The following is a 23771-nucleotide window of genomic DNA, read 5'->3' as shown; positions in this document are numbered from 1 at the left end:
CATAAATCAAGACTGAATGATTCAACATTCGTTTGGTCAAAAATTACAGTACTTTTGTTGCCACTTAGCTCAGTAAAATATTGGTGACGCGTATGTACATTGAGTTCAAGAACCGTGCTCTACAATTTAAAATTGCAATTTATGCAAAAGTAATATTTTCCACTCCAAACAACTACCTGTCGTGCAGCGAACACGCCAAACAGCACAACTTGCATATTACCATAACATTCTACGAACGTATGGAACAGGAAATGCAAAAATATAAAAAAAATATCCAAAACTGTTGATTCGGCAAATTTGTCCGTTTTACCAGTGTTTCAAAACCACTGGCTATTACACGTGTTACCGTATGATTCGAATTGAATTTTAACTAAAACGAAAAAATGTTTTGGTCATTTGTGGCGGTCCATTTGTTAGTCATAGCTGTGATATCAAATGATTCATTTCCGATCGATTTGAAGGAAATTGATCCCGAAGACATCTATCTTGTGGATAAGGAACGGAAGGGACGATTTATTCAAGTAAATCAAACCACTTTTCTGCCCAATCCCATTGAGTTGATACGAGCGAAGAAATCGTCATCGCAGGATGCAGATGAGGTACAAATTGACAATGATTTAGCTTGGCAAATTTCAATAATTTTTCATTTTTGGCAACAGAAATTAAGCGATGCCAGTGCATTAATACCGGACAAAAAAGGAGATCAATCATCAACCGAAAACAACGTAATGCTTCCACCTCCACCGCCAGTCTATGTGCCAACACCGTACAAAAGAGAGGAGTTCGTAGGTCAAAATACCACCGCTTGTGCGGATTCCCTGTTCGAACCACAAACGTTTGGCTATCCATCATTTTTCGAAGATCAGTTTACAGTTCAAGGCCATCTGGCCTTTATTGACAATCCGACGAATTGTTGTAATTTCGAACAATTGATGAACGCTTTTACTGGAAGATTATCATGTGTTGACGAATACAATGTACCGCAAGAAAATCTATTTTGTTAATAAAATTGAATGAATTTGATTGATCTTCACTTGAGACGAAATTTACGATGAATAAATTACTAATTCAAGTAGTTGAACCAATTCAGAATAATAATGGTAAGTAGGTAGGTATGTTAATTGTTCTGCTGGCGCACTAAAAACGAATGTAAGTATGACGAACGATCCATCTTTTATGTAAGAAAGGTTTGAAAATAGTGCAATGAGTTCAGTCTTTCTTAATCGATTCTGATTTCGTGGATTCTCGAAAATTCGCCAATTTTATTTATACTTAACGATTTAAGCGACTTAAATTCATATAAATCTGTGCTTATTTAGGGCTCGAAACAGATTGTTTTGGCCTGAACTGAATCCGAAAAAAGCATAGACCTATTATGGGAAAACATTTTCCTGAATTTTTCTCTCCATCTCTCCAAATTTTCACAAAAAAATTTCGGAAAATGTGCAAAAATTCAAGAAAATGTGGAAAAATGTTTTTTTTTTTCAAAAATAGCCACTTAAAACTGGAAAAAACGCGATCAAAGCGATCAAATCTGAAAATTTAGGATCGCCTATTCCATAATCAGTTCAGGTAGCATCTGATCTGATCTGAATTTCTGATTGATTAATCTGAAACTGATCTGATAAAGATTGAAAAAAATTCAGTTTTTCAGACGTCAGATCAAAATCAGATCAGTTTAAAATTTCCAATTCAGACTCACATCGGATTTTCAGTTTGATCTGGTAATAAATCATTTTGATCTGATCTATTCCGAGCTCATAATAAAATTTGCTGCAATCAATGGGCTCATAGATTCCACGGGACATTTGGTACCTGTGTTAAATAAATTAAATACAAGCACGGGACATTTTGATAGTAGTCTTAAATTAGTTTTTTTATTTTGGAAAGTTAGCATTGGGAAGGCCTGTTGACCTCAAGAGGCTCAAGACTGTAAACTTTGGGGAGGTCACGAAGATGGCACACTACATTTGATGATCAAGGCTGTATACTTTGGGGAGGTCACGCAGATGCAGATACGCGGGTTACACACCACGTTTCATACAAAAAATTCACCACACCATACAAATTCAATTTTGGTGCATTTGTTTGTATCGAAAAGGTGTGCTCCCGCGTATGTAATAAAAAGGGAAATCTTTTTTTGTCAGCAAAATTATTCTTTTTTTGCAGCAAAATTATTTTTTTTATCAGCAAATTTATTCTTTTAGTTCAGCAAAATTATTGCTATTGTGACCAAATTTAATTCTTCGTCTGCAAATTTATTTTTTTGAAGCAGCAAATTTAATCTTATTTTGTCAGCACATTTATTTTTTTGCAATCTGCAAAATTAAATATTTTTTTAGCTATTTTTTAGCAGCAAATTTATTTATTTCTATCAGCAAAGTTAATACTTTTATCAACAAATTTATTTATTCGTCATCAGCAAAATTAATTGTTTATTTTAGCTATGTTTTAACAGCAATTCTATTGATTTGCAACAGCAAATTTATTCTACTTTTTTCAGCAGATTTATTTCTTGTCATAAGCAAAATTAATTGTTTAATTTAAGTATTTTTTAGCTATTTTTGGTGAAATGGATTTACATATATGCTTTTCGTCACTAGTGGTGAAATGGACACCAAAACCCAATGCTTATCGAGCAACACCTCTAACCATTCGGCTATTGAGATATATAATCGCAGTGTAACAATTTTCAAAAGTTCATTTTTCGCAGCTGGTTGCAGAAAACGTTGGATGCAACACGTTGTGAAAGTGGTAGTTTTTGTCACATGTTTCGCTCGCTTCGCACGTTTGATAACATTACATCTACTGACACAAAATACCACTTTTCGCAACTAGCTGCAGAAATTACTATTTCACGTCTTACGTCAACGTAAATAGTTATTGACAGTACACGGACAATTCATTTCCTTTTACGAAATGGATACCTTTCATTGCACTGAAAAAGCGTTTTAACACGCCGAGCGATCCGGCCCATTGCCCCGGAGCGAAGCGGAGGGCCGCAATGCGAGCCGGGCGCCGGAACGGTGTCGGTAACTTAGGAGTTAATTTTTTTTCTCTCGCATCGTCTAATAATTACTCTGTGTAATTCATTGCCCATAACACGCCGAGCGATCCGTAAACTTAGTTAAAGTGAAATTATTATGAAAGGTGTGCATCCTAGAAATTACGCATAGCGAAATTATGAAACCCCATTAAAATCGAGGGACAAATGCTTTTTTAGGCACTAGGTATGTAGATTGTCACTCGAGACCGCAGGTCGAGCGTGACAATACACATCGTGTGCCTAAGAGATCTATCACCGAGTTGTGTACGACGTTTTTCGCAATAAAGGCAACGGAAAGTTCTACTTTTCGTCGCTTGTTGGGTTGACGTTTTCGTGTTAGTGATATAATTTTATATGTCCTACTGCGGGACATATGCTGATTGAAGATAGTAATTTTCCTACTTATAAAAAAATAAATTTGCAATTGAAACACTAATAAATTTGCTGACAAAAAGCAATAACTTCAAGGTATTAATTTTGCTGTTCGAAGGCATTAAAAGTGCATATTACAAAACAATAAATTTGCTGACTACAAAGTAATAAATTTGCTGCTAAGGATTTGCTGCAAAAGAATTATTTTTGCTGCCTAAAGTCAGTAATATTGCTGCTCAGAAAGCACTAAATATGCTGTTCGAGTACTAATAAGTTTGCTGAAAATAAGATTAATTTTGCTGATACAAAACACTAAATTTGCTGATAAAAAAGATTAAATTTGCTGCTAAAAAGAATAAATTTGCAGAAAAAAAGAATAAATTTGCTGATGAAATAAATAATTTTGCTACTAAAAGAATAAATTTGCTGACAAAAAAATAGATGCCGTAATAAAAATGGCGATCTGCGTGACCTCCCCAAAGTTTACAGCCTTGTTGATGATTCAATTGCAATTCAGGTGAACGAGTTGTCATTCAAAAGAATTCAATGCTTTACAAAATGAAAATCAAACCTGTTAAACCGTTATTACTTATAAGTGTAGACATGGAACTAACATTTAATCGTACATTTAAATCGCTTTTCTTCCAGTATACCCTTTTTTTATCAGTTCAGTAACAATGAATTCAGGCAATTTGCGAACGTTTTGGAAAACTTTTGTGGATACATGAATGGGGATAATAGAATTATACTTTTCAGTAAAATATATCCAGAATTCATTGAATTTACAAGTGACAAGTAGAATTAACCTTACGAGAACAATATAACTGTCCCATGTTGGTAAAATGTAACCTTCATGGTAGCATATCCGATATTCGCGTCGCCAAATTTTGACTTTCAAATTTTAACGTTAAAATGAATGGTGAACTTCCAAGGGACTTCGCTATAAGGAAAGTTCGCTGTAGAGAGATTGAAAATACGTATCAACAAGCACACAGAAATCTGAACTAATGGTTTTACCTGTTATCTGACTTTCAAATCGCACACAGTTAACAGTTTTTGATTTATAATACTCGATAGGCGTCACATTTTCAAAAAAAATTCTAGTCTTTAAAAGGAGATTTCAGGTTTTTAGTGGAAATCAGATTTTATTTTATTATTTTTAAGGAATAAAATGAGTTAATTGTATGAGTACCTCTTATGAGAGATGAGTTTGTTTATATGAAATAGCTATGTCCTCCGCTACATACAAAGTTTGACATTCGACCATACCTTGTGTTGACGTTCATTGTTCAAAACGACATCAAATGGATGCAAGGAAAGGTGATGATTATGGCCCGGAATTGCGAAATAGTAAGAATAATGCGAGTGATGAAAAGAGTAACTTTTTGAACTAGCCGTAAGCTTGTCCTAACGTGGCGAAGCCGAGTAGGACAAACTTACGACGTGTCTTAAAAAATTCCGCTTCCGCTTCGAGTGACAAACGACGTTTTTGTGCCTGAGAAACATAATGAGACGAAGCCACAAAATATTGTTTTGACTGAAGCTAGACGAAGTAAAATTTCCATTTTCAAGCATTTTCGACGACCGTTTAAAGAACGCTAAAGAAAAAAATCTAAATAGAATCCCTGAATCCCTGAATTCTGAATCCCTTCAAAATGACACGAAACACAAAAATTAAAATTTCTCTATAATTTTCGGTGCATTCCATGGCTTCACCTCACTCAAACCGTAGCCAAAGTTACTCTTTATAGAATAATTTTGTGAATAAATTTTCAATGGTTTTGAGTTCTGACTATTTTCTACGGGGACGGTCGTAGCCTTCGATTTCAATTTTTTATTTTTATTTCCTGGCTTCCCTGGTCTTTGACAACGAAGTCAAAAATATATGAGACTTTAGCGAGTTTTATGTAGCAGAAAAATGTAAGATAACGGATAATATGCTTATAATCTGTGAATGGTTAGATATCAAATTGAACATAGTAGAAAATTCACAGCTTCCATATTGCTTTGCATTATTTCATCGAACTGAAAGTCTCCTTCAGTACTAAATGTCGAGTGAATTTTTAAACTTTCAAAAATCCTAGAAATTCTGCAGAATTGTAACAGTTCAACCCTCGGCAATTTCTCTCTAATATTGTTAACTAACAACACACTAGCTGCGTTACATTTGTTCTAATCAAAAAGTTCGTCAATCGTAGCAAAAGGTGTAGATGGGGTGGTGGGTGGTAGCAATCATTAAAATTTCTTCATTTCGGCTTAGGCGATGATGTAAATTAAATCAGAGAAATTTGGTGCTGGTAATATTGACGGGAAACGAATTCTGTACTGTGAATTTTCAAGCAGACAAAGACGAAAAGGATTTGTAAAATTTCAATCGCAATATTCAACAGACAATAACCTCAAGGGTTTTCATCTCAATTTGTAAAATGTTCCACATTCTGTACTGTTTAAAGTTGATGATGTATTTTCAATTGAAAACTTTAATTTTACCTTTGTTCGAATTACTCTAATCTACACGAGTCTTATCGTGTCTCAACGTTGAGCATCGCCTGTTTCATCGAAGAGCCACAATGTTCCTCCGACAAAAAACATTTTCAACTTTTCCATAATGAATTTATTTAGAAAAATAACGTCAACATAATAAATCTCATAATTCAGTTCGGATGTCTATTCTTCTTCGCTACTATCTTCATCTTCCATTGATCGGTATGATGGAGCTGAATACGACGGAATCGAATAGGATGGTTCTGAGTATGCTGGTGGATTGTATGACGAACAGCCGACGTTAGCAACGCTTGGTGAACATCCGATCAAGATGTTCGATCCTGTAAAATGAGAAAAAACAAATCAAAAATTAAATTGTCAAAAACTAAGTCAAAGGCAACAAATGTTGTGGGATCCATATTTCACTTACCGCATTTAACTGCTGGAGCTGGGCTTGGATACGAGTATGTTTGATGACCATACACTGGGGCTGGACCACCGTACGATGCTCCGGAGAAAGATGGTGCTGAGTATGACGGTGCAGAGTATGATGGTGCAGAGTACGACGGTGCTGAGTACGATGGTGCTGAGTACGATATACCATATGATCCTCCATAAGCCGATCCTACTTGAGTTTCTGAATCCTTCTTCTTCTCGTTTTCTCTGTATTTTTTGCTGGAGTAAGCCGGTGCTGAATAACCACCATAAGAAGCAGGAGCACTATATGATGGCGCTGAGTAGCTTGGTGCACTGTAGCTAGGAGATGGAGCAGAGTATGATGGTGCGGAATATGGCTTTGGTGCTGAATAACTGGGTGCACTGTAGCTGGGAGATGGAGCAGAGTATGATGGTGCTGAATATGGTTTTGGTGCTGAGTAACTTGGTGCGCTGTAGCTATGAGATGGAGCAGAGTATGATGGTGCGGAATATGGTTTTGGTGCTGAGTAACTGGGTGCGCTGTAGCTAGGAGATGGAGCAGAGTATGATGGTGCGGAATATGGTTTTGGTGCTGAGTAACTGGGTGCACTGTAGCCAGGAGATGGCGCTGAGTACGATGGTGCTGCAATTTTATATTTGATTGTTAACAATTAAGTTGATCCTTACCTACCTAAGCCGGTCACAAACAGTTGCTCAGAAAATTTAAATTTTTAAATTATTCTTAGTAACTGTTTTGTGTCGTTCTAGGTGGAGCTTAAAGGTATGTTCGTCCGTAAAACCCTTACTAAACATTTACCTGAATAGCTGCTCGGTGCAGAGTATCCACCGCTTGAAGCTGAGTATGCATGTGAAGCTGGAGCTGCAAAATTGGATCGTATTATACTAATAACAACCAAAAACTGAATCTTGTACCTGAGTAGCTTATTGAAGAGTATCCACCGCTTGGAGCTGCGTATGCATGTGAAGCTGGTGCTGTGATTAAAATTTGTTTGAATCAGACAACCAAAGAGAAATAAAACAAGTCAAAGTACCTGAATAACTATGTGCTGGGGCGCTATAGCTTTGAATTGCTGGAGCCGAATAGGATGGTGCTAAGTATCAGAAATTAATTAATAAATAAAATTGTTCTCGTAACGACAAAATCTATAAATCGTTTACCTGAATAACTACTGGAGTAGCCTCCCTTCGAAGCTGAGTATCCCCCGCTTGGAGCTGAATATGAATACGAAGCAGGAGCTGCAAAACAAACAGTTTTCACTGATTTCATCGAAAATCAAAAATTTTAAATTTATTTACCAGAATAACTGCTTGGAGCTGAATAGCCACCGCTTGATGCTGAATAGCCACCGCTTGATGCTGAATATCCATGAGAAGCAGGGGCTAAATTTTCGTTCTTTAGTTGTGAAAAAATTTAAAAAAATTTAAATCCAGTGTTTACCTGAATAACTTGGTGCCGAGTATCCACCGCTAGAAGCTGAATATGCATGTGAAGCTGGACCTGCAAAATTTGGTCTTAGTATACAAATAAAAGGCAAAAACTAAATCTTGTACCTGAGTAGCTTATTGAAGAGTATCCGCCGCTTGGACCTGAGTATGCATGTGAAGCTGGTGCTGTGATTGAAGTTTGTTTGAATAAAATGGATAAAACAAATGATGAAGAACAAAACAGATTCTAATACCTGAGTAACTATGTGTTGGGGCACTATAACTTTGAATTGCTGGAGCCGGATAGGATGGTGCTGAATTGTTTAAATAGTTGATTAAGTCAATTATAACAAAAATCAAACAATTTGAATACCTGAATAACTTGGTGCAGAATAGCCACCGCTTGGATAACCGGATGCAACTTCCTAAAAAACATTTTTTTAAAATTATTTTCTGTTACACTGACTCCGCTAAGGAACATTTAAAATATTTTCAACTGAATCATGAAAGCACTTCACTAAAACCAATCAATTGATAAACTGACATTACCTCTGTTGCTCTTTTAGCAACTACTTTATCTTCCACATCACTCACACCAGCATCAGCAACATCGATAGCCTCCGGGCCGATCGGATCGGAGATGCTAGCACCGGCTAATAACGCGACAACGAAACAAACAATCTGAACCTTCATGTTGACTTAACGTATCGAGTTAATCTATCGAAGGCTAATTAATTACTGGTGCGTTCATTCGATCGCCGTTTAGTTTTTATATTCACTTCGATTCAGTCATTTTGATTGCTCAACATAAATTGTCAAAAGTACTTGCCCCCCGTTAATACGTTAATATTTTGATGAGTTAATTATAGTCGAGCGATGCAATGTTAAAATTAACCATGTTATGCATTTTCAGCGACAGCAATTTTTTTCCCTACAATGCGATATGATAAATAAGTTGTTGTAAAATCGGTTGAAAAATTTGGTAGACATCAGGGACTGTTTTCCCACATTTTCTTGAGTTTTCCTAGATTTTCCTTTTGGGAAAACTTTAGAAAAATATAGGAAAATTCTGAAAAAAAGTTTTTTACAAAATTAGTCTCTGGTGAAAACGAATCCTTATTCGGGATTAGTAACATCGTTGACATGGGGTACAAAAGAATTTCAAAACGATGTCTACACGCAGGACATTATGACGAGTTTCCAAAAAAGTAGAACACTGTTTGGTATCTTTGTAAAGCTGCAGATCTGCCCGTTAAAACTGGCCAATTAATACTGGCAATGTTGGCCAAAGACTAAAATGGAAAAATTCCTTTTTTCTTATTTCTCAGTTATTTGTAGCAGTTTGAAAGAAAAATCAGCTTAAAAAGTAGCCAAACGTTTTTTGACCAAAAAATTGTAATTCAAAATGGAACTTTGATATGAAAATGAAGGGTTAGTTTTTTTAGGGCTAGTAATCGTTGTTAAAATCTACGTATCAACATTAATCATCGGTCCAAAGCACACCGTTCTACTACTCTCTGAAATATTTGTATGCTGTTACAACCGTTACTATTACAATTTATGAGAAGTCGAAAGAGTGAAATCTGAAGCCCTTATAATTATTATGCAAGCCAAAACCTTATACAGAATAGTATATTTCGTATACCTAGGACTCAAAGTCGTTTTTAGCGTGTGGAGGTATGAAAAATATTTTTAATTTGTTTTCTTCTTTCTTGGGTTGAACTTGCAAAAGCCTGCCTAAAAACGATATGGATTTCGCCTCAGATGAAATTGGACATTAGATCTTTAAAATAGAAGGTGTTTCTTATCACATAGTTCCAAAATCGCGTAGAAATTTAAGTTTGAAGTCAATTTAGGTCAAATCTCCATAATTTACCTTAAGTTTAATGAACCGTGAATTGTCCCATTTGCAAATGTCATAGAACATCTATCAGTTTATTGGATAGTGAGTAGACCAATAATTTTTTTCGTCATACAAATTTATACGGACAACTTAAGATCACTTATCCTCTAGGACTATTATTTACCTTACAAGATACAATTTTCCGCATTGAAATTCGTGTACGCTACGTGTCATTGCATAAATGAAAATTGTGCATTCAATTTTCCAATGCTCACCCTTATATCCTTTAAGAGTTGTTTTAAAAGCAAAGCTTACACATTGGAAAATTACATTTTATTTTTACCGTTTTCGCGTGGATTACTTTCGACATGTTTTTCAATGCAATAAACATTTTCAGTATCAGAAGCATGTCTGCTAGTAAAATTTTTGAATTAAGTAGCTTTATGTATTACGTCGTACAAAATTAGCATTGTTGAAAATTTTGTTCCACAAAAGTTGCATTCTAACTGGAGGTGCAACACCTGGTGAAACTTTAATTGAAATGCAATGTTACGAAATATTCAAGAAGAAATTTCGTTTTTCCGCGCAAAGTTTTTTTTTCATAGTCTGTTATCTACAGGGAAAATTGAAGAGTCCCCTTCTCAAGGTCAAATTATTATAAACCTACGAAAATGTGACTTCAATTTTATCCCGTGTTATGCAAAGGAGGGTTGCAAATGTAGTATGTGAAAATAGTCGAGACCAAGCGTATTAGTTAGTAATTTTCATGCTGGGTGCGTCGAAAGTAGTGCTTGGAAATGCATGAAAAATCTGGATAAAAATAAAAAGTCACGTTTGCCATTGACTCAATAGATAACGTCCTTGTTTGGAACTTTTTTTTAAGTGTCGGGGACAAAACAATTACATAATCTACTATCTCAAGCTTTTAAAATCGAAGAAAAACCGATCTAAAGATGAGTATGAGGCAGAACTGTTCAAAAACAGATAGTTTGCTCTTGATACCAAATTTTGTAAGATTTTGTTTCGTTTTTTGTCTTATCTTTACAAGAATTACGGACGGCCATTGAACTACTGATCCCCACAATGTCATCGAATATCCTCTTCTGAACAATAATTCCCGTCATCACATACGCGAAAGCAATAAAGATGTAAATGGATTTTAGGTGTAAAGAAAATGAAGATTCGAATCAAATTTTCATCATATTTTCACTTAGAATTCCATTACCATAAAAAATTATGGATTTTTCGTGTGTATGCGATAAAACAAAATCCATGTTGAATTGTACCTGTTATGCTAAACCTTTATATAAATGTATCGAAAACTGGAGAGTTCATCAAGTTTCGACTCTATAGTGGACCTGCTTAGGCAAAAAATCGTACATCTTAGAAAATCGTTATAACGATGATTGTAGGTTATTCCGTATCGACTCCTGATTCTAAATTGATGTGGGGCCAAGACGGCAGCTCAATGGTTCTCTGGTGAGCGGCCGTTATGTCCCTTTTTTTCTATGATTTTTCCTGACATTTTTCTAAATGTTAAATGACATTTCCTCCAAGTGAGGGTCTTTTAAGCCATTTTTTCAGCCTAAGCAGGTCCACTACTACTAGTGGTTGCTAGGAATCTCGCGCCGCGTTATTCACAATAATTCACTTTTTGACACATTTTGTGTAAGGAAGATGTCACTTTGTGAATTATTGTGAATGACGCGGCGCGAGATTCCTTAACACCCTACTAGTACAGTTAGAGGCGGTGAAATTTCGACATGAATTTGCATCAGGTGTTTTTCAGCTGATCAACACAACAATCAAAACTGTTTATACGTCTTTACCACTACCACTGTATAACCGTATTAACGAGAACATACAGTGTTGATTGTACGTGTGGTCAGGGCCTATTATTTGGGAATCGATTTTGGGAATATTTGGAAATATTTGAGAATATTTTAGAATATTTGGGAAAATTTGGGAATATTTAGGAATTTTGGGAATATTTGGGAATTTTGGGAATATTTGGGAATTTTTGGAAATATTTGCGAATTTTTGGGAATATTTAGGAATTAATTCCAAAAAATGAATCCTTTTGAATATATTCTGCCAAAATGTTAGGTTTCTTTTTTTGTATTGTTATCAACCAGGCTTTATGAATCGTGTCTAAATAAATGCCACTGACATTTAATGACATCCATCAGAAGTTTTTTTTAGAGGGTATTCTTTTGAATTTTCGACTGACCGAAATCAGTCCTATTTTTTTCGGAACTTTCTTATATGTAGTGGTAGTATATAAGAAAGTCCCGGAAAAAATACCGCTGATTTCGGTTGTTCACGAGTGACTTAGGAATATCCAGCGACATTACCTACAATCTCCTACTTCCCAAATGTTCCCAAAAATTCCCAAATATTCCCAAAAATTCCCAAATATTTCCAAATATTCCCAAAAATTCCCAAATATTCCCAAAAATTCCCAAATATTTCCAAATATTCTCAAATATTTCCAAATATTTTCAAATATTTCCAAAATCGATAACCAAATCATAAGCCATGAACGACATCTATTCGCGAAGCAGCAAAGCGTATTTATATCGGAAGACTTGAAGAAGAGAATACGATAGAAAATAATTGCCGTTCTACGGACTCATCTCTACTGGATCATCTCTTTTCTGGAATCACGGCCGACTAAAACCAGATTAATTTATCAGAAATCAATTTAGGGACTTAGATGACAAGGTTTTTCAAGTCAAAGCAAAAATTTGGAACCTCGGACGTAATGTGCTTGACGTAATTAGGCAATGTCAATGCATATTCCTTATGAACAAAGTGTTATTTTCATTGCACTTAACACTTAAATCTTTTGGGGTTCCTCCATCGGCTTAAAACAGGTCATTTTATGTATTAAAAAGTTTATAAGGATAATATCCACTGATCGTTCAAATATTTAAAGGGTAGTTCCTGAGTGAAAAGACATCTGCGTCTCTACAGACGACTTCTTCAATTCAGTTTAATATTTGGGAATTTTTGGGAATTAATTCCCAAATAATAGGCCCTGGGATTATCTGAAAAACAGCTGAAGCAAATTCATGCTGAAATTTCACTGCCTCTGACTGTAGATGTTGTAAGAAAATTAATCGAGTCAATTTATTTAATTACGATTTCCTGGCATCTATTCAGTTGCGATACGTCACACGGGATTTTATTCAGCAAGATTGTGTCATCATATAAATATCACATTACCTCATTTTACTTAAATTTCTTCATGGAAGTTCCAAAATTTCAATTAGGATATGCAATGACATAATAGTAGATTTCGTCTACGTAATTCCTCTCTATCCCACTATTATCTCATTGAGGATATGTGTACAGGAGCAAATTAGTGAGAAATCACACTCTGTCTTCATTCAATTTTGTAGCATCATTCCACTAAACGCAATGAATATTCTAGTATTTCATAAATTCCACCGTATTTTTCCGTTACTGAGCTATATACATGGTTGGATAGAATATACGAACTCATATATTTTTGATAAATATCGCTTTGCAGCAATCTTCAATATTTTATTAGCTTTGCAGCAACAAATAGAATCAACGAAACGTGCGTGAGCCATATAATTGTTATTGTCATGCATATTATATACGTAAGTGCCTATCATATTGATTGACGAATCAAAAAATCATAGCCTCAATATAACATAAAATAAAAAATTAAAATTTCCAATTTGCTGTGTTGATTGTTTTTCGTTATTCGTTCATTCCACCCAATAAATGTGCTTCAAAGGTTGGCATTTCTTTTAGGTATAAAATGAGGACTTGATGAAAATTTACTGCTTACTCGATGAATAAAGCAGCACGATTGTTAATTGCATTTTTTTATTTTAGCCAGACTGTAGCTTTCATAGAGACATACATTTCCTGTGATGATTTTACAAAATTTATTATGCCGATTCATATGAAAGTATCGAGCAATTCGCTTGAAATTAAAATATTTTTCTTTTGTAAATGGAACGACATGCACTCAACTAAGTTAATCAGTTTTTTAGGTCGAAAATACAGTCAACTTTGCATTACTCCAAGCTATTTCCTGTATGTGCTTGAGACATTATTTGGTTTGATGTTTATTTTTCAGTTTTATTGGATTTCTAATGCCGCTGAAAGTATGCCATCATCACAACTAATTTAGAAAATATTTCTGTAAATTCAGTAATTATAACTGAAGCAACAGCAGCTATGACTCTTTCAAAACCATGTTGATAGTTTTGTATGGGTCAGGGTGACCTAATTTTCCTTTTTATGTATTTGGCTTCGTCTGATTTTAATCGTATTTCTCAGAATGAAGTCTTGTGATTTTGTCTTTAAAAAATTGTTGTACAAAAATTGGCAGATTCAATGAGATGGCCATTATTAGCTTGTAAGAATTAAGATTGATGATTAAGAAACAACGAATTGACACCTATGGCTGTAAAAGTCAAAATTTCATTGAGAAACCGCCATAAAATCACTAAATCTGCTACTTCTTTTGTGTCGAAGTGTTATGCAAAATCTTTTACTTCTTTTGTTGTAATATACATTTTGTCTACGCTCTATCTTCCCATTCCTCCCAATTTTAAATTGCATGTTGGAACAGTCAAATAGTTTATTTTCCGATTGAAAATTAAACTGGAATATTTTAACTAAAGTGGAACTCAAACGTTAGCTTTTTTCTGAGCAAAATACATTTTTAGTGCGACGATTTTGTTATCGAGGATAAATTTTTATTAAATGCAGACAGAAATTGCAGAACTCAGATTTTAATCGTTTTGGAGTAAAATACGAAACGAATCTATTGTGAGAATTAATTGAAATCCTAGTTGTTGTACAGAGGTTAATATTCTTAAATCGACTCTCGAGAATCTTTATATTGATCTACTACTTTAGCTATTACGAACTTATTACAAATTAAAATTCATTGAAGAAATTGTGAAACTTTCTGCTTCGATCATCTTTAACAGATTAAAATATCTCGTATGACATCGTTTGAAAATATACATAATCATCTGATGGATAGAGACATTTCGGAAGAAAATAGCTCATCACGTTACATGCATGTTTCATTAAATTAGTTTCGCAACAAAAATCTAAAATCTGTTACATTGTTTGTTTAGTATCTCATAGTGTTTGATACAAAACCTATCACTTCAATATTTTTATCACACGTTTAGCCATATCAGGCAACACGAGACAGATCTTATCGCTAATTCTTGTCGATGTTTTCGATAACAGATGACTATAAACTAGACAGCCTGTTTACCATAAACTTGATCAATTATTTTGTAAAGAAAAATGTCGTTGAGTGATACTTTGCTTTAGGTGTCGCTTGCATCGCCTATAAAGTACACAGTTACGCTGAAGGAAAATAATTCAAATATTTTATTGATGTTAAACCAGCACCGGTAACGTAAATTTCTCCACGAGTTTAATTTCTCCTTTCATTTTGGTTAATTCATGGCGTCTAGTTGCGGTAATTAATTAATTGAGAGTTTGCGTAAATGACGTAGGTCAATTTATAAGTTGGAAATTATAAGGCAATCCTTCATAGAAAACATTCTGAAATGTTACCTATAATTTCCTACCTATAAACTATACGTCGTTTGCGCAGACCCTCTAATATGTGGAGTCCACATTGTGGAATTGTAGACTAACTTGAGTGATTGGAAACTCTGTTGGGTTTATAGCTAAAGATGAGGGCTTATTTTTGAAGAATTGTGCTGAGAAATTCATTAGGAATTTCTCACTCTTTGAAGAACAAAACTGTTGAGAAGTGGCATCTCTTGAGGAAGTTGTTGACATGTTAATATACTCACGATGAAAGAACGTTTTCTATTAATCGTTTTCTCGAATTTCTTAATTGTCTCGAATTGTCCTGATTTTTTGATTTCAGGAAATTTCGAGAAAAATCAGGAAACTTCGAAAAATCAAGAAATTCAAGAAAATGTGACAATATTACTTGTCTTTCTTTCGATTATTTACTCTGATTTGTAACATTTGGCAAAATCGTCTTGGATACCACAAAATCGAATTAAGCGAACTCTTTTTCCAGCTTCTGATGCTTCTTATTTATAACTTTCCTCAAACGAAATTTCCATCTAATCAAAAATAAAGAAATCAGAATATCTGCTTTAGAAACAGTTGAAGATTTTTGTCCTATTTCAAATTTCAATTAAGAGCGCTACCCCTTTGTAAATTTGTAGCCTACATTTAGGCGGAAAAATATTCGTTTTTCGTTGATTTCTCTGAACCAAAACCTTTTTCCGAAAATGTAAAACCATTAAAGCACGCGTTACCTTTAAAGCAAAAATTAGTTTGTGGGTGATAACTTATCCCACTTGGAGAAACCTTTGCAGATTGTGTAAATTTGTGTAATTTGCACAGGTTTCTCCAAGTGGGCCAAGTTATCACCCACAAACTAATTTTTCCTTTAAAAGTAACACATTTGTGCCTGCTTTAATGGCTATAAATTTTCTAAAAAAGATTTTGGTTCAGAGAAATCATCGAAAAACTAATATTTTCCGCCTAAATGTAGGCTACAAATTTGCAAAGGGTCAATTCCTCTTAAAGTAAATTTGTTCCGAATTTTCTCAATGTTTAGTGTAAAATTTAAGGCACATAAAGTTGAATAGATCTACGATTCACATTGCGTCATTGCTTGCATTAATTGCATTCAAACGAAAATGCAAGTTTTTCAAGAACATTAGCCCTTGCATGAAACACAAAATTCAAATATTTTCAAGTTATCCTCAAAGAATAACTATAATTTTCTACTGAGCAACGTTGATGCACTGCAGCTGGTGAAATAGCGCACATTTATTGATAAATGATTCTTGAATTTAGGTTTAATCTTTCAGAAATGGGCGGTTTTTGACGAAAATACTTTGCATCGAGTTGCATACAACGTTTTATTCCACAGATGCAAATTTTGCACATTACGATGCTGAGTGGCATAAATTCTATTTTATTCATTTTCTTCTGAAAATTAAACTACAAATAATGAAGAAGCATTGAATAGCCTGGCTATCCGGGAATGTATGTAAAATGCTTTTGAAAATGTTCCGCGAAAAATTAATAGAAAATCTTAAATTAATTGGATTTTCCCATAATTTTATTTTCATCAATAACATTGGCATCACATCATACGACATTAAAATCATTTTCTACATTTCTTCATTGATAATATTTTGTCCCAATTTAATGTTCGATTGAGACGTGAAATTATTATTGGTTTCAACAAACGCAATAAATCAAACGGAAATTTGGTATCAGGTTACCTACTTAACATATTTCAACTGTCGATTTTCCACTAATTTTATTGTTAACGCACAAAAAATCGCAGAGTAAATAAATTTCGATTCAATTCATATCGAAACATCAATATATTGCAGCATATAGCAAAAACATTTTCGGTCAAATTTTATTTTTGCAAGAAACGCAAAATTCAATTTTTATATACTGCAATTGCTAACCAAAACAAGTGACAAATCAGTTCATTAATTTGACTATAAAAGACGTCGACTTCTTCGTTGAAACCATCAGTTCGCTCATCGAATTAATACTATAAACATTAACTCGAAGTCAATTCCAACCAAAAAACCAACCATCAACATGAACGCTGTAACTTTCGTAACCATCTTCTTGGCCGCCTTTGTCGCCGTAACAGTTGCCGCTCCATCTTATGGAGGTCCATCCTATGGAGGTCCATCATATGGCGCTCCGGCTCCAGTCTATGGTCATCAAGTGTACTCATACCCAAGCCCAGCTCCACCAGTCAGATGCGGCAGCAATTTGTTGGTAAGTTGTGATCTTATTAAAAATCTCAGTTTTCTTTCATCCATGTCCATGTTCGGACTACATTTCTCTTTGCTGTTAAGTGTGATTCATTTTACTAAAACTTGTTTGTCTTTGATCAATTTCAGGTTGGATGCGCTCCATCTGTAGCACATGTTGGTTGTGGATCATACTCTCCTCCATCCTATCCATCATACGGTCCATCATATGGTGCCCCAGCTCCATACAAAGCTTACTAAATTGTGGATCAATTGGTCAACGCTATGAACGTGTTAATGGAACATTTGCCTACCAAAGACTTGTAAAATGTTTATAGAATTAATTTTTTTACGAAAGTTATGAATAAATTGTTGAAAATGTAAATGGTGCGAGTTTTTCAATTTAAGAAATGTTCATCGATGGTTGAGCGGTTCGGTTCGTTTTGTGACTTTTTTCCCAACAATTCCCAAAGTACTCCGAAAATTTATTGCAACAAATTTTGAAATGAAAAATTCCAAAAAAAAAAAAAAAGAAAACTTTGGTAAGCTTTTCAACCATCCCAAACATCAGCCCATTCATCTTGGTACACAAATTCAAATTACTTGTCATACGCTTACCTAGCAAAAGTTGTTATCGCAAATCGTTTAACCATGATCCTAATCAAAATAAAACGGTACACAACATGCTATTCTCACCTAATAACACATATTTTCGGCGCACAATAAAAAGGAATTTCCATATTTTCTACGCTTTGGAACGGTTGTATCGTTTCGTACCATTCCACAATTCGAATAAGAAACCGAAAAAAGCCCCAAAACTTAATAATTGCGCAGGTATTCGGCGCAGAACATCATACCATTACTGATTATCACATAGGGACATAAAATTTTTACGTTTTAGCGGACTTCGGATTAATGCCCAATATTGTGGATAACATGTGTCGTTTGGATGACTGTGTCAGTCTGGGTACGTCAACACATCGAGCATATTTTCCCATATTGTTTGATGGTAGTGGTAACTTGAAGTGTAGTTTTCGATATGATTTTCATGATGGTAAAAATACGTAAAAGACGGAAATATTGTGCCAATTTGAACGAAGCGTATTAGAGATTCGTTATTTGAATCGTAGTCAATTTAAAAGAAATTTTTATTGCTCCAATTCTCTTCGTTTATTCGTAATCGTTCAGACTTAATTTGAATCAATGCCAAATAATTAGAGATGTCACCACGGTCATTTTATCAAGGAAGAAAGAAAAGGAAATGGCTATTTTCCTAATATCCCGATTTGACTTTATCTCTTGCCGAAAATTCCATAAGAAAACCTTAGTTCACTGTCCAACAATTTCTACAAAGTACGCTCCAATGCATTGCCGATAAGAATTTTTTTTCTAGATAATCAAGGAAATTGGGAAAAATTCCTGCAGTTCGAGAAAATCAAGAAAATTCAAGTAAATCAAGAAAATTCGGAAAATCAAAAAATTTTCTGGATTTTCTAAATTTGTTGAACTGCTTTGATAAACTCTCTAAATGACCGTCTTTTTCTAAATTTTTATTACTTCTCTCATTTCTCTATATATTCGTTAAAGAAATGAGAGAAGTTGGAGAAATGAGAGATTTAGAAACAGAGTCATTTAGAGAGTTTAGAGTTTAAAGAGTAAAGAAAATTTTGGAAAATTGAGAAAATTTTGGATAATTGAAAAATTGAAAATAAAATTAAGTAAACTCTAAAAAACAAAGAAAATCTTTCTCATAGATAGCAGTGAAACAACGCACATCACATAATGGGCTTTCATTGGATTTTCTTAATGGGACATGTTAAATAATAATTTTCTGAGTGCTTTCAACACGAAATCCACAATGAATTTATCGTTGAAAGTTCTACCAACAAATACACCCACGCTCGACTATCCATACTGAAAAAGCTTTCGTCCTGTCACGCCTTCGCAACTTATTTTAGGCGATAATATTGTCGACCATAATTTCAATGTGTGTATACACACCCCCATCAAATCACCCCGCGGTTTTCATATACAAAAAAGCACAAGAAGACACACGGTTCTCCCTTCGTTCTGTCAATGTTTCAACCCGAATATAGTGTATCTATGACCATCATAAAATGAAAATATATTAAAATTTTCCTAATTTTGTGCAATCTGTCTCGTCTCTAATGTGACTAAAACTTACAAAAATAAAGGAACAAGTAGACTCATTTCTTTAGTTTGTTGAAATGTCGGATTAAGTCTTGCCTTGCCAGTTAAAAAACGAAAGCATTGTTCATAATCACGGGATTTTTCGTCGCTTTCTGCTACCGTTTTTTTTTCTTTCGTCTCTCGTTCATCAAAATATATGTGTGGAATAAACAACGAAATTCTATTTCCAAATGTAGACATTTTTTGTGTGTGCTTTTTACTGTGAAGTGTGTGCTTTTGTGATTAAATGAAAGAAAAAAGGAAAAATTTGTGAAAATTTATTGATGCATTTTCCCAGACGGATGTGGTCGTTAAATTGTTTCACTGTAAAAATCGTACAATTTTAATGAAAAACCAAACGACGAATAACTCGTTAAATTGTCTTGGAAATATATCATACTCATTATATGGATAAAAATTTGTTCATTGTTCATGTGTGGTGGGTGTAATATAAAATTGGATTTCTTGGGTAAATATATGTGTAAAATGTTCTACTTCTTACATATATACATATCGATACATACATACAACATCCCTCTCGATTTATATAGAACTGTATGACAGAATATACAAATAGTTATATGTATACGCCCGCAATATATGATAGAACCGTAATACATGTTTGACATGTAATAGAACATAAATACAAAAGCTTCATATCCACAGTGTATATATGACGACGACTGTTATATTGTATTTAAAGGATTAAAACTTAAATTTCCATTGACCTACAAAAGTGCTCTTTAAAAGTTGATTATTTTGATGTTATACACACACAAAAAACGGTGATGCAAAACTTGCCTTCCGCTTTCGAAAGCAATGGCTCAGACTGCAGTAGTTTCTTTTTACATAATTTGAATTCAACCACAAGTCTCATTGTGACAAAAAGTCTCAATTGCATCGTCAATAGTTGTGCATTGCCTAATTGGTGCTGCAATTTTTTGATTTTTTGTTGTTGTTTCTTTAAGGACATAATTAAGTGAAAATGTTACTGTTGCACCGAGAAAAATTTAGGAGTTGGAAAACGTACATTTTCGGTGGCCGTCAGGTCAGTTTCAACTTGAAACAAAGAATGAAATGTCTTCCAATCAAAACTTTAGGCTGAATATTTGAAAAGAGCTATAAGCCATTGCCAGTGGAATAAGAAATTGTATGGGGCAATGACAATCCATTTCATTTCGGTTTATTTGGATGAAGTCATTCCTATTTACCGTTCAGTGTTATGCTTTTTCAATGTCCATTTATCACTCAAAATCCAGAAATTAATGATTTCTAGACGGCAAATATTTTTGAGAAATTAAAATACAAAATTTTCAACTCACCACTTTCAACAGACATTTTATCGAATGTGTCGCTAGCAGATAATAATTCGTGATAATTTAGTGAGGCTGCTTTATTGAAAAGACATGCGTCGACTAAGCTCCTATTTTGGGCTACAAATACATACGATTCTTACCGAAAACTGTAGCAGTGTACTTTTGCTTAAAGTCTCCATATTAAACATTTTGACTTGAGCAGGTTTACACAACAAATTCCACTAAAACTGCTGAAACCAGAATTGTACACTCACCTCAAAATACTTAGCAATATTCCACTCGTTTTATATGTTCGTATGATTCTCTGTATTCCCAAACAAAGACACCAATTTCTTGAGTGTAGGAACGTTTTTCCTCAGAAGAAAATTTTTATGGAAATGTTCGTTCAGGTTCTGTTAATGCCTTAACAACACAAAAATTGGGGAAGATCCGAAGGCGAGGGATATAATCCACAGAGTGAGTAAGCAAATTTTCCCGCAAGTACTTACAACATTTTACTGACAGCACCCTAGGAAAATGAGATTTTCGCAAGGGGAACATCGCTGACACTTGCTATAATTTTCATTTTCAAATGGCTTCAGTAAAATTCATAAAAACAACTTGAAAATTTGAAGTCTCGACCGATTGCAAGCATTTTATTTGAGATTTTATTCACTGCACCGGATAATGGTACAATTTGATCTTTTTATTCATTCCACCCAGTCCATTTGATACATCCAATTTACCTATTCTTTATACGAATCGATGCACACTCCAAATGCAATGAACAAAAACAAAAGAATCTCAGTTCAACGATTGTAAACTACTTGGAGACGCAATAAATATATTGGCTGATAAAATGGACACGCACGGCATCAGGCCTGGACTGGCCGTAGTGGGCGATCAGGTGGAGCTTGAAGTGCTGTTTGCCATTTTACATGCAACTCGGGGCTGACAAACATATTTTGCAGTGAATTTAGAGATCGCCTGATCAACCGTCATGTGGCCAGTTCGACCCTGATTATACCTTCTACCAACAATTTTGCCAATAGCGAACCGAAACTCTTTGAAGAATTGAAATTGTCGCTTGGTTAGCTTGTATTTCAGACGAAATAGCTCAACATTTCCATCCATGCATTCGTTATCATCGAGGTTATCATTGCGTTCGAATATTTCGTTCACTTCCTTTCTCGATTATTATCGACCAGGAAATTAACACTCTATCGATACGAAAAGTTCTGGCATTTCATCGCAAAACGCTAAACCACAACCGCTATGGCGGCGTTATCGTAACGTACGAGACGAAACATTTTAATAAAATAAATGAAAATGGGATCACGATGTGATGTTGCTCGTGAATTTGAACTCGCAAAATGTTGTTTGCTTATTCAAATTGCACGTTTGCACTGATTTATCAAATAAATTATTTCGACTCTCTGTTTAAAGAGAAACGAATATGTATTCAAAATTCATTTTTTATCTGTACCTGCCGCCACTTGCCATTCCACACATTGTTCGGGATGGAATATTGAAAATTGAATTTTATGTGGTGTTGTTATTAATGGGGTGAAACCCTCTATTGTTGGGTTTTTTGCAGTAACTTTGCAAAGAATTTTGTGGCGATAATTATTTTTGGTTTTTTGTTTTTAGTCGAGCCGGGAATATGGTGAAATGAAACAGTGGAAAGTACAACCTCATCTTCTCTGAATTTAAATGAACTGTTTTTTTTTTCATCGGAAGTAGAAATGTTGCAGCAATTTAAAATTTAAACTTTTCATTTCATTGTGCAAACAGTAGCTGAATGGATTTCATGTATAAATATACAAATCTGTATAATTCAATGGGTTTTTGTTAGTTTTGCTGAAAATAGAACGGGTAGTGCTATTGAAGTGAATGTGCGACCACACTTCTCTGTATATGTTTCCATGCAGCACATAGTATCGTGCTGTATCGTTTAATCTATGTTTTTTCAGCAATAGACTCAACTGAAGATATTGAGAAGTTTTATACGAAATTTATGAAGTTTGATAAATTCAGGATCAACTCCCGCTAAGGACTGTAATACTAACATGAGCTTTTTGAACAGTGCAGGGGTGACATCATTGTCTTAAAACGTTTTGAGAGTCAAAAAAGGAAATATTGTTCGATCCGAATCCGGTTTCTTTCACAAAGTAAAAGAGCTGGACAAGGGACTGTTCGTAAAAGATGTCCGAACTTTTTGGTATTTTTTTTGATCCTGTACTTCCTCATCATCCAGGGTTTTCCTATTCCTTTAACACTGTTTACTGATTTTGTCACTCCCCCTTAATCTGGACGTATTTTTTGGACAGCCCCCAATAATCCAGAGTCAAAGTTCCTCCGTGACAGGTCATATTTTCAACTCTTTTTTTTGCCAGTGATTCGCAACTACTGATGGCAGTACTCACACAGTTCGCTACCTCATTTACCGACAGTTGCAGAAAACTTAATCATACGAACTTCCACGACGCTTTACAATAATCTCCAATTTATTGCGAGAAAACTCCACCCAAACTGTAAAATTACTGATGACATCATTCACAAAATAGTTTAGATTGCATAATACCCATCACATCACCAGCTTTTCTAAAAGATAAACTAAAATATGAAAAATTGTCTTCGTAATTATCTCCAACTTTGTTTTCCGTTGCGTCACATAATAGAGTTTTTGTTCCAAACTAAGTTAAACGACGACCTTAATTTACCATTACTCACATAAAAAAAAAAACTTAAATTGCAACATTTGCCTCCGAGGCATTTTCTTTTCACAATATAAAGGATGTGAAAAGCTTTTCGAAAGCTGTAATATGGTAAAATGTGTGCCACATAATCTGAGATTTTCGTAAGAGAATTTTTCTTTAAGCATAAATCCA

General features: G+C 34.4%; 3 protein-coding genes and 1 long non-coding RNA gene across 16 annotated transcripts in view; 3 read left to right on the top strand and 1 right to left on the bottom strand.

Annotated features, from left to right (window-relative positions):
• Window positions 1-199: 199 nt before the first annotated feature.
• LOC119072898 lies at window positions 200-1022 on the top strand. The gene is made up of 2 exons (XM_037178223.1): window positions 200-599; window positions 660-1022. The coding sequence occupies exons 1-2, from the start codon at window positions 384-386 to the stop codon at window positions 1002-1004; spliced, it is 561 nt and encodes a 186-aa protein (XP_037034118.1). The 5' UTR covers window positions 200-383; the 3' UTR covers window positions 1005-1022.
• Window positions 1023-6009: 4987 nt separating this feature from the next.
• Window positions 6010-8525, bottom strand: LOC119072884 (DNA-directed RNA polymerase II subunit RPB1-like). 12 transcript variants are annotated; one of them, XM_037178207.1, is made up of 12 exons: window positions 8315-8525; window positions 8139-8190; window positions 8020-8079; window positions 7892-7951; window positions 7779-7838; window positions 7637-7720; window positions 7499-7576; window positions 7372-7431; window positions 7253-7312; window positions 7137-7199; window positions 6333-6755; window positions 6010-6243 (listed from the first exon to the last, which is right to left on the bottom strand). In XM_037178207.1, the coding sequence occupies exons 1-12, from the start codon at window positions 8456-8458 to the stop codon at window positions 6086-6088; spliced, it is 1302 nt and encodes a 433-aa protein (XP_037034102.1). In that variant the 5' UTR covers window positions 8459-8525; the 3' UTR covers window positions 6010-6085. The 12 variants fall into 12 exon arrangements, with proteins under 12 accessions (XP_037034102.1, XP_037034091.1, XP_037034095.1 ...); XM_037178196.1 differs by having other exon boundaries at window positions 6333-6962; window positions 8315-8524; XM_037178200.1 differs by having other exon boundaries at window positions 6333-6962; window positions 7637-7682; window positions 7822-7838; window positions 8315-8524.
• Window positions 8526-17144: 8619 nt separating this feature from the next.
• On the top strand, window positions 17145-17776 carry LOC119072882 (vitelline membrane protein 15a-1). The gene is made up of 2 exons (XM_037178195.1): window positions 17145-17420; window positions 17546-17776. The coding sequence occupies exons 1-2, from the start codon at window positions 17235-17237 to the stop codon at window positions 17654-17656; spliced, it is 297 nt and encodes a 98-aa protein (XP_037034090.1). The 5' UTR covers window positions 17145-17234; the 3' UTR covers window positions 17657-17776.
• A 1668-nt stretch (window positions 17777-19444) lies between these two features.
• Window positions 19445-23771, top strand: part of LOC119072883 — a 54205-nt gene continuing 49878 nt past the window's right edge. The window contains exon 1 of one of the 2 annotated variants that reach the window (XR_005086947.1): window positions 19445-19911. This is a non-coding gene — a long non-coding RNA (uncharacterized LOC119072883). Of the gene's footprint in view, window positions 20055-23771 lie in introns of both variants that reach the window. The other variant, XR_005086946.1, reaches the window with a different exon arrangement.

This window comes from Bradysia coprophila (genome assembly GCF_014529535.1).
Source record: "Bradysia coprophila strain Holo2 chromosome IV unlocalized genomic scaffold, BU_Bcop_v1 contig_84, whole genome shotgun sequence".
NCBI lineage: Eukaryota > Metazoa > Arthropoda > Insecta > Diptera > Sciaridae > Bradysia > Bradysia coprophila.
Note: the sequence above shows the minus strand (reverse complement) of the source record. Positions and strands in the feature narration are given on the sequence as shown.